Consider the following 11,488-nt stretch of genomic DNA (forward strand, 5'->3'; position numbering starts at 1 on the left):
GTCAAATAAATAGCCTTAAAGAACATATTGTCAGCTTCTCATCAATTACCAAAAGTTCACATTCCTTTGTCCCATAGTTAATGCACATAATCCTGTTAAGGTTAATGACATAGGCACCACTCAATTACCTTTACCAAAGGAATACAAGGTTATGGCCATAGACCCATCACTAAGAGATCACATCAAAACAAGATTAAATAAAAGCCCAAATCTCTCCCAAAACTCAGGCAATATATCTCCGCAGAACAGTTTTAGTTCTTTGCAAAATTTCACAACTTCACATTCTCTTCTTGATACTTAGACTTTTTGTATGATTTTGTTGAGAAATTAAGGCATTTGTTGAGGTTTATTGGAATATTTTAGGTATCAAGTGATTTAGAGAAGATACGGAAGAAAACAAGCCAAAATATATTAAAATAAGAAAAATGGACGGGTGCCAGGTAATGCTCTTCTCGATCGCGAAGATTGCGAAGATTCTTATGCGAACACATAAGTCCAGGAAAATATACTTCGCGAATGCGGAGCAAATGCTGCGAACGCAAAGAAGAAAGTTGGTCAGTTGTTGTCAGGTGCCCTAGGCGAACGCGAGGCTTAGTGTGCGATCACGATGCTTTGCAGCATTACTCTTCGCTATCGCAATCTTACTTTCGAGAACGCTATTCACAAGTCTAGGCAGAAATCTGGGCAATTTTGGCATTTCACATTTTTTACCCCAAAACCATTTAATACACGATTCATCTCATTTGTAAAAGATCTTTGGCTTATTTTCAGTCTCTTGACTAGAGAACATAAGTTTTGGAGCTAGGATTTTTGCACACACACTTGGGGCTTGAAGATTTGAAGCTTTTGGTTGAGAATTTCTTACCCATTTATGTTCATTTCTTCATTTCTTTGCTTTGTATTGTATATCTAAGTGTGTGGTATTATTTTCCAACACTTGAATCTTATTTATGGGAATATTCATATTTAAAGTATGGATTAAATATCTTGTTGTTCTTATGTATTGAACGATATTTATCTATATTGAAGTGAGTTATTGTTTCTTTAATTATTCTTGTTATTTAATGTTTCCAAAGGGAGTAGCTAACTCTAGGACTCGCCCCTTAACTTCGAATTAATTTTGGAAAATAATTTGGGGTTGGGAAAGACTAATTAACAAGAACTTGAGGCGTTAACCCTCACTTTATAGATTCTACCTAGGGATAGGATTGAACTACTTTTAGCCATATTTGGGTGTGCTTAATATCTTAATTTTTTTAGGGATAATTCAATTAGGAAGTCTTGTTAGTCTTCGGAAGAAGCTAATATAGAACTATTACCCGAGGCTAATTAACATAAACTCGTTCATATTTGTAAAATCGTAAAATACATTGGATCATTACTTAAGTGTAATTTCCATTGCATCTATGCTTGTAGCCATTGATCATTTTACTTGCTTTCTAGGTTATTTATATTTTCACATTTAAACACAAATATTTTCTCAAAACCTTTCTAAGTGTTTGGCTTAGCATAATAAGTGATAATTCTCTTACATGCCTAATCGCCTACATATTATTCTCTGTGGGATTCGACCCCGACTCATAGTTGGGTAAATTATATTGCATGCGACCATGTCCATTTACTTTTTAGTAGTGAATTTGGACGTCATCAAAATTGGCGCCATTGTTAGGGAACAATTTGGCGTATTTAGGTTGTTTGAGAAGTAAGTGTATGTGCTTTGGTCCAAACTTATGAATATTTGTGTAATTATTTTTCTTATCTTGTTTATTTTATTTTTTCTTGTTTTTTTATTGTTTATATTTCTTGTTTGTTTTCTTAGATTTTGAAAAATGGCATCGCATAATGAAAATTGGTCGGATGGTAGTTGTTCATGCGTTAATGACCCTTGTCCTTATTATGGAGGACCACACTCGTGGCAAAATTATTTAAATTCTCCCGAGGGGCGGATTGTGCGCACAATCTCAAACCCATGAGTGGAGTATTTGTGATAAGTGTGGTGGTTAAAATGGTCATTGGACTAATTGTGTTTATTTGTCCTCCCCTTCCCCGAACCCCCACTATGATGATTCTACTTTTTGTGATGACAAGTATAGGGATATGGAAGCGAAAAAAATTGAACATGGTCAAAATGGAGAGTTTAAGGTCATAGTGGAATGTCTACCTGAGGGAGGAAACAAAGAGCAAAATGCCTTGGAGGAGCTTTTGAAAAATAGTATCCAAAATGATTTGGTGCTTGAAAGGTTGAACTCACAAATGGGAGAAATGCTTGAAGCTTTGGAGGTCCAAAAAGCCTCGGAATTGAATGATAGCCAAGAACCTTCCTTAGAGGTTGAAGCCGCAAATCCTTCTTTGGCACTTGATCAAAACCAAGAAGAACTCTCAAATGCTCAAAATGAGAGGATGATGTTCATGTTGGAGGCCATTCTTGAAAATGAGGAGAAGCACAACTTGGCACTCGAGGACTTGAAATAAGTTTGACTCAAAATGATGAGAATATCCGCACTTTGGAAGCTCAAATAAAAATATTGGTTGAGGCTCACTATGCCCACCAACTTGAGAGCTTGGAAAGGGTTCAAGAAAAGTCCAACTTCGAGGAAAAAAGTGAGCTTTATTTTGAGGAATCAAGAATTGAACATCCGTCAACCGATTCCATGCTTGTTAGTGGTGCCAAAAAAAATATGAAATTAGAGTCAACCAATGTAGTTGAAAAGATGGTTGAAGTTGACTCTAGTTTGGGGGACCAAGAGGATGTCAAAATCCGGAAGGAATTGACATTTGGAGGCTTGATGTCACATTCCAAGCATTTCTCAACATTGGAGTTGTGTGGTGATATGGGAATTGAACTACACGAATCAATGTGGGGGTGTAGAGAAGAAAGACAAAGAGCCATACATCTTGAAATTTAAATATTCAAGAACGCAAAATGACATTCCTCACATGAAAGCCAAGAAATGTAAAATGAAGAAAATGGCATGTGGCTTGATCATCTACTTACCCCCCCCTCCCCCCATCACTCGTGGTCACAAGTTTGATTCCAAGTTAGGTGCCCGGTTCATATCTTTCAAGTGGCAAAAAAAGTGGTAAAGTTGATTCATGTCGTGCCACGACGTTAAATGCGGCGCTTGGTGGGAGGCAACCCATCGTTTTCAACTTTTTAGTCATTTTAAACATTTTCATTTTGTTTTTAAATTTTTATTTTTAGAATAGTTAATTTGTTATTTCTGATCAATCTACTAAGTTGCAGGAAGTTTGGAATTATTCAGGACACAAAGTAGGGAGATTGGGCAGTGAGAAAAATCAAGCCCAGGCTAGTGATCGGTTATTGAGGAAGACTTAGCTTAGGGATGAGAAGTAAGGAGACTCCAACATTCATTTCTATTTTGTTTTTGTTTTTAAGCCTATTGGCCGACATTGGCATTAAGACTTAATGAATTTATTCACATATACCTACTTTCTTTCATTTAGGTAGGCGTGGTAAAGGATCTCGCTCGAAAGAAACTCTTCACCTACTCAATTGGAATGACTTTTACCCTTACTTATCTCTTTACTCAGAGAAGTCCCTCTCGGAGCTATTCCCAGATGCTGTGTCTCTTGACTCTGCCCCTGAAAAGAAAGGGCGGGAAGACTTTTGACATATGCTGGGGAGGGATTGGGGTCTCTTTTCTTTAGGAATTTAGTCGGGCCTCTGATTTCGCAATTGCGAGCAGAGGTCCGCATTTGCGAGCATCTAGCCCACCACAAAATCGAAGAACTAGTCGCAATTGTGAACACTGCTGACTATTCATCAATCGCAATTGCGAACTCTCAGGCGTAATTGCGACCACTGAAACAACTTAAACGAGGTTTTGCATAATATTTAACAAAAGTTCCCAAAAATATTTTGAGGCTTTAAAATTGAACGACTGGTATCTTTCTCACTGTCCTACCTCTCAAGTTCCACCATTTCTCACTCCTAATTGCAAGTATCAAGGTATGAAAGCTTACTCTTTGTGCTCTTCATGATTTGTAGTATCTTCTTCTTCTTTTTCTCTAGTTTATCTCTCAACAGTTAGGGTTCAAAGTTGGTCATTTTCTTTTGTACGAAATTATTTGAAAAAATGGTCAAATCATGTGTTGATTTCTGGGTGAGGTTGGTTTTAGAGTGTAAGCTTATTTCTTTGCTTGAAAATGGGGAAGTCTGAGTACCCATGGCTTTGTTAAAATAGAAGTGATTTTATATCTTTACTATGTGTTCGATGAAAGGCCCAAATGAGATTCTTGGCTGAATTATTAAAATTTCTTCAATTTGTGGTTGTGTGTGAAGTTTATTGCATGATTTTGTGCCTAAAATTGATTGGACTCTTTAAAAGTGTGATTTTGTTCGAAAATTTTGTGGCTAGACTATTCTGGGTTTGAAGAGCTCCTGGGGATGATGGAATCGCAATTGCGATACGCTTTTCGCATTTGCGATGATTGTTCCACAATTGCGACTTCTGGGATTCCTGCTGCCTTCGCAATTACGAAGAAATTGTCGCAATTGTGAAGAAATTGTCGCAATTGCGACATCAGAGAGTAGGCTTCTGCTAAACTGAAAATCCTAAAAAAAATTCTAAGGCTGGGTTTTGTCTGTCCAATTATTTCTTTGGCATTGGACTCATTTTGCAATATAATTCATAGTCATACCACGTTTTCACTCCAATACTTTGTTTACAGGTACCATAAGCTGAAAATGAGTTCTAACTCCGACGAATCCGCACATGACAACCCTTTGGAAGTAGAGGAGAACTATGATCAACACCGGTTCTTGTCATTGTAATGCCAAGAATGGTATTATGCCGAGTTGATTTTCTTACTGGGGAATAAATCTCCAGTCATAGGCTCCAGATATTTTATAATAGAAGGAGATTCATACCCAACATATATCCCCAACTTTCTTTGGGGACCCATCTTTGTGCGTTGTGGTGGAGCAATTGGAACATATACTGCACATCCAAAGATTCTAAGATGGGAAATATTTGGCTCCTGACCAAAAGTCAATTGCAATGGGGAGACTTTATGATAACTTATAGGCCTTGTCCGCACAAGTGCTGCTGCATGCAAAATAGCATGACCTCATACTGAAATGGGGAGTTTTGTTCTCATAAGCATTGGTCTAGCAATTAATTGGAGGCGTTTGATCAATGATTATGCTAGACCATTTTTGTGTATGAACATGAGCAACCGGATGCTCAATTATTATCCCAATTGATATACAATAATCAGTAAAGGCCCGAGATGTAAACTCACCAGCATTATCAAGACGAATTATCTTAATTGTATAATCTGGAAATTGTGCTCTTAGCTTTATTATTTGAGCCAACAATCTCGCAAATGCCATACTGCGAGTTGATAATAAGCACGCATGTGACTATCTTGTAGATGCATCTACCAAAATCATATAATATCTAAATGGTCCACATGGAGGGTGAATGAGCCCACATATATCACCATGTATACATTCCAAAAATATAAGGGATTACCTCCTAACTTTAATAGTTGATGGTTTAATAATTAATTAGCCTTGAGAACATGTAGCACAAGAGAATTTCTTAAATTGAAGAATCTTTTGGTTCTTCATTGAATGTCCATGTGAATTCTCAATTATTTTAAGCATCATAATAGAACCAGGATGATCCAACCGGTCATGCCAAATAATAAAATTATCTTGATTAGTAAATTTTTTATTTACTATGGCATGTGTTTCAATCCTGCTAATACTTGTGTAATATAAGCCGGAGAAAATGGCAGGTAACATTTCAAGCACATATTTCTTACCCGACTTTATTGTAGTAATATAAAGATATTCAATCTTTTCATTATTTGTAGTCTCAATGTGATATCCATTTTGGAGAATATCTTTGAAACATAGTAAGTTTCTTTGAGGCTTACTACAATATAATGCTTCATTAATAACCATATAATGCTTCATTAATAACCAAATTTATTCCTCCGGGTAGTAATAAATTTGCTTTTCCTAAGCCTTCAATTAATCTTGTACTGCCAGATATTGTATTAACATTGGCTTCTTTCATCACCAAATAAGAGAAATATCTTGTATCTCTTAAAATAGTATGTGTTGTAGCACTATCTAAAAGACATATATCATCTTTATTGATCTTGGATCTAACTGAAGACTGAGGAATTTTCATATTCTTCATAAATAAATAAAAAGTACATCATAAGAAATACGAAAGACTATAAATAAAAGAAACATTAGAAATTACACGAGGAATATAGAAACTAGCATATATGATGTTTTAGGAAAGTACACTTAAGAAGAACAAACTACATAAAGACATAATATGAAAATAATAACTTTTCTTAAAGCTTTATTCCCCAGTAAGATAATCAATTCCTCAGTCAATATCCTCAAAAGTCTCCAGCTTCTAAATGAGTAATATTTGCAAGGCCTCCAAAATTATCATCTTTATAGGCAAGATTTGCCTCAGCATCATCATATTTGTTTGAGGGCCCGCTTTATTATCATCATTTTGAAAAGTCAAGTATGCCGCCACATTGTTATTTTTTCTTTTATTGGATGCTTGATAAAGTTTGACAAAATGGTCAGGTGTACGACAAGCACGAGCTCAATGACCTTTCATACCACACCAGTGGCAAATATTATCTCTGCCTTTCAAAGGATTATTTTGAGGATCCTTATTATTTTTTTGTTTATTTCCTCCATGATGACGATAATTATTTCATCCCCTTCCATATCTTTGTCCACGTTCACGACTATGGCCACGGCCACGACCACGATAATAATTTTGTCTTCTTTCAGACTTTTGAGTAGCTGCTGCCATATTCACTTCGAAAAATGGTACAGATCCAGTGGGCCGAGTTTCATGATTTTTCATTAAAAGGGTATTATGTTTCTCAGTCACCAGGAGGCATGAGATTAATTCAGAATATTTCTTTAAACCCTTTTCACGGTATTGTTGCTGCAATACCATATTTGATTCATGAAAAGTAGAAAGAGTCTTTTCCAGTAAATCCTCATCATTCACAATTTTCCCACATAATTTAAGTTGGGAAGTTATCCTGAATACAACAGAATTATATTCACTTACAGTTTTAAAAATGTGTAATCGTAAGTGAATCAATTCATATCGAGCTCTTGGCAATATCGTTGCCTTAAGATGGTCATATCGTTCCTTCAAACTGCTCCATAATTTAAATGGATCCTTTAGGGTTAAGTATTCGGTCTTTAACCCTCCATCGAGATGATGACGAAGGAAAATCATAGCCTTTGCTTTATCCTGGCATGATGTTTTATTTTCTTGTATAATAGTATTTTTAAGAGCTTTTGCAGCAAGGTGAATTTCAGCATCAAGGACCCATGATAAATAATTCTTTCCGGAGATGTCAAGTACCACAAATTCAAGCTTTGATAAATTCGACATAATGAAAACTATCATAAAAAATAGATAAATTAGAAGCAATTTGGGCAATTATGAAACAAGAAAAAATAATAATAAATCATGTAATATGGTATTCATATTTATATAAACAGAATTTACCAAAAATTTTTAATCAATAAAATTAACCGAAAATTTATGTGCCAGATTCTTAATTGAATTAAGAGAAAAATAAACAAAAATAGAGGTAAACGCTCAGCTGTAATTATGGCAAAATTGTTACCAAATGATGTAATATATGTATTCTATAATTTCTTATAATATCTTAATAATAATTTTATAATGATCTTACAATCTAAATTAACTGGTATATGTGCAGATTAGCAATCAACCTTGAAAAAAAGAAATTCTCCGGACGTAATAACAATGATATGACAACTTTAAAAGAAACATACTAGAAAGCAGAGTGGTGGTAGCTAGTGTGTGCCGGATCGGACTTGAGTAGAAGCTAATTCGTGCTGATAACGTATTATAAATATTACTCAAAGTAATAATACAGAACAAGAAAAAATAAACTAAGAGATATAGAGAGAAAGAGAGGAAAAGATATTCTTATTTCTTTTTCAATTGTGTGTATTTTCCTATCTATTACAAGACCTTTATATAGGCATGAAAAGTGAAGAAAAATATGACATTGAATATGTCATTAAGTATATAAATATGTCATTGAATATATCATTAAGCATTTGAAAAGATCATGGATGAAGAATAGACATCCACCATAATTTGATTTTTCTTATAACAAAATATTAAATTTTTCGTATGTGACTGTTTTTTTAATTACTTTATAAAAGTTATTACTCCCCACTAATTTCGAAAGGAAGGAAGCTGGTCTATCCTATCACATCTTTGGATGGTAATTCAATGTAGTAGTATTTTTTAACTAACAATAAATCAAATTACTCCTAATATTTAAATTCCACGTCCAAATACAAAAAGCAATGGAGTAGTACAATAACTGTCTATTTCAAATAGTAGTATAATTTGTAACTTATGGCATATATATATGGAGTAATAAAAAAAATCTGTTTCTCCACTAGTTCTCAGATCACCCACAAATACACATCATCTCTAATTTTCTCTCCCGATAAAAAATTAAAAATGGCGTCAACTCTCTTCTCCTATCTCAAATACTCCGATGGCTTAACAATCGTAGGAATCTCAATCTGCACAGCCGTAATCTGCGAAGCAATCTCATGGGTTCTCATCTACCGCACCACTTCCTACAACTCCCTCAAATCCAACATCGACAAAGCTTCCAAAAAGCTCGAAACCATGAAAACCCTCGAATCCAAAAAGCCCAACAAATCCAAGAAAATCGACAGATTCGAAACTTCACTTAAAGATTCAAGCCGGGATCTTTCCCTTTTTAAATTCAAATCTGGGTTCGTTGTTGCCATTGTGCTTTTTATGGTTTTTGCGTTTCTTAACAGTCTCTTCGAGGGTAAAGTTGTTGCGAAATTGCCGTTTGTGCCCTTCAGAATTATTCAGAAGATGAGTCACAGAGGGTTGCCAGGGAATGATATGACGGATTGTTCGATGGCGTTTTTGTACTTGCTTTGTTCGATGAGTATTAGGACTAATCTTCAGAAATTCTTGGGATTCTCGCCGCCACGTGGAGCTGCTGGTGCTGGCCTCTTCCCCTTGCCTGATCCAAAAACCAATTAATCGATGGATCTTTCTGCTTTGGGTACTTTTTATTTTTTTAGTTCGGAATTATAATTCTTCAGTTATAAGATTAGCTGTTGCTATTTTGATTGTGTTTTTCAATTTGAAGTTATAATAAGATACTTAATTAATTCGAGTTCAGAATGATTCATCGATTTGCTTGAATTGGATTTCTGTGCCTTCTGTTTTCTAGTTTTCACAACTGCAAATTGCAAAGCATATTCATTTAGGCTGAAGAGGAGCGTAGAGAAATTTGAACTCATCAAAAGTGAACTATAAAGAGATCGGATGATTTATCTACTTTCAGTGGCTAGTTTAGTTAATGAATGGCTATACCTCTTTTTGCTCCTTTTCTCATTTCTTTGCCTGTTGCTCCTTTCTTGAGCTCTTTTAGTTTAACCTCAATATCTTCCCATCAGCGCATTTACTGTGTGGTTCTGACGTTATGTTCTTTACATGTAAATGATTAAATTGTTAGCAATTGTCCCAAATACTGCAACCTGCCAATTCGTCCATTAGATCTCCCAAAGTTCATGCGACAGACGGCTAACACCTAGGGGATTTCCCACTCTTTACATTATTGCTAATGTATTACTATATACATTGTGATATAGTGTCGCAAACAAAATCTTGGATCAAAAGGCATGGAACTCTATCCTTTTCTTTGATAGATTCTTATGTAGCTGTAGTTTCCTAGAGGTTTAATGTGATTCCTGATTTTCTTAAACTGAGGAATCACTACGAAACTACAGATTAATAAGATCTCAAAGAATGAAAGGATAGATAGAGCTCCAAGTAAAGTTTGGGATACTTAAAGGCAGGACTATATACTGTCCACTAGGCACGAAGTTTAAGAAAAATAAGGAATACTTTGAAATTTTGTGGTCTTAAACTAAGATGTGTATAATGTACTAAAATGCCCTTGAATCTTGTGGTCTTAATTATGCCATGTGGAATGTTGGAGTTAAAGAATTACTAAATATAGAAAGAGACATTCTTTTTGAAACAAATGAAAAAGGAAAGACACATTAATTGAAACCAGTGTTTTAAAAGATGTGGGCGTAAGGCGAGGTGTTTTATATAAGCCTCAGCAAGGCGTAAGCCCCGAGGCACGGGGCATAAGCCCCATAGGTATTTAATTTTTAATATTTTATAAAATAATATAATTACGATAAATATTTATAAACAGGTAAAATTGCATAAAAATTGAAGAAAATTATAAATAGGTGAAATATATATATATATATATATATATATATATATATATATATATAGATGTATTCCATCCCCACAAAAATCTAGTCAAAACAATCTATTATACGCTACTTAGAAGTACAAGTAACATGAGTCGAAAAGAATAAAGTTTTTTATATGGAGGAACAAAAAAGGATACTAACCTACAATTTGAACTTTGAATTTGATGCTACGAAAGAGAATAGAGTTCTCTTTGTATTTGTAAAAAACAAATTGAATATTCGTTGCTTTTGGGAGATATTAGCAGACTAGCGGACAAGATAAAGAATTGGGAAAGACCGTGAATTAGTGCTTCAATCAGTAAAAAAAGGTCTTGATTTTTAAATTTAATACATTTCAGTTCCTTTTTAAAACTTTTGAGTTATTAGTTATTACCAAGCTGAATTTTGAGAATTTGGGTAGTATATGGACTTATTCAACAAATTTTGTTTTAATTTGAAAGTCTCTGGTACTTACGCCTCACTAAAAAAAACGCGCCTCAAACGCCCGGGCGTACGCCTCTTGAGACTTTCGTCCCACATCATCGCCTCGGGACGTTTTTGGTGCGCCTCGCCCCGCCTTTTAAAACACTGATTGAAACAGAGGAAGTAGATACTGTTTCAAATATGATCTCAAATATCTGCCAACACAATGGCAATTTGAAGAGGTTGGCAGCCATGGCAATTCCCCAGACCATTGCTGGGGAGAAAACAACTCCTGCTCGACTTCATATGCTTATCTTCTCAAGCCTAATCAAGCTCCAGTCTCTCGGGCATCATTGAAGCTTAAGACCGTGACTTATGTGCATATATTCAACTGATCTTGATGCATATATTCAAGAGACAAATCATCGGATAATACTCCAAACATGAAGGGGTGGGATGGTGCCTGTAATTCCAGCTTTGTAACCGATGAACAGAGGTAATGCTGCCGCTATTGAAGTTGGGTTGGTTCCTTTGGTGATCTCCTCTTTAAATTGCCAAAACATGTCATTTTATGATACGGTCAATTACTACTTGTGATAAACTCCCTCCATGACAAAATCTAAGTGCACCAAGCTTAAGTTACTAATTCAACTTGTAACTTATAAAAGTAGTAAAAGAAGAAACTACTAAATATAATAGGCAAAAATGATATGAAAAGTTATGTCA

The 11,488-nt window shown here is 35.0% G+C and overlaps 2 protein-coding genes across 2 annotated transcripts; one reads left to right on the forward strand and one right to left on the reverse strand.

The window, feature by feature from the left end:
- Nucleotides 1-6,719: 6,719 nt before the first annotated feature.
- LOC104108500 (uncharacterized) lies at nucleotides 6,720-7,421 on the reverse strand. The gene has a single exon (XM_009617559.1). It carries the CDS (start codon nucleotides 7,419-7,421, stop codon nucleotides 6,720-6,722), a length of 702 nt encoding a protein of 233 aa, XP_009615854.1.
- Nucleotides 7,422-8,439: 1,018 nt separating this feature from the next.
- Nucleotides 8,440-9,269, forward strand: LOC104108497 (uncharacterized). The gene has a single exon (XM_009617549.4). The coding sequence runs from the start codon at nucleotides 8,538-8,540 to the stop codon at nucleotides 9,102-9,104; it is 567 nt and encodes a 188-aa protein (XP_009615844.1). The 5' UTR covers nucleotides 8,440-8,537; the 3' UTR covers nucleotides 9,105-9,269.
- The last annotated feature ends 2,219 nt before the right edge of the window (nucleotides 9,270-11,488 follow it).

This window comes from Nicotiana tomentosiformis, chromosome 3 (assembly GCF_000390325.3).
Source record: "Nicotiana tomentosiformis chromosome 3, ASM39032v3, whole genome shotgun sequence".
Classification (NCBI taxonomy): Eukaryota; Viridiplantae; Streptophyta; class Magnoliopsida; order Solanales; family Solanaceae; genus Nicotiana; species Nicotiana tomentosiformis.

Bases quoted from the DNA above. Each gene is read 5' to 3' on its own strand.
- LOC104108500 (XM_009617559.1), bottom strand. From the start codon at position 7,421: ATGTCGAATTTATCAAAGCTTGAATTTGTGGTACTTGACATCTCCGGA.
- LOC104108497 (XM_009617549.4), top strand. From the start codon at position 8,538: ATGGCGTCAACTCTCTTCTCCTATCTCAAATACTCCGATGGCTTAACA.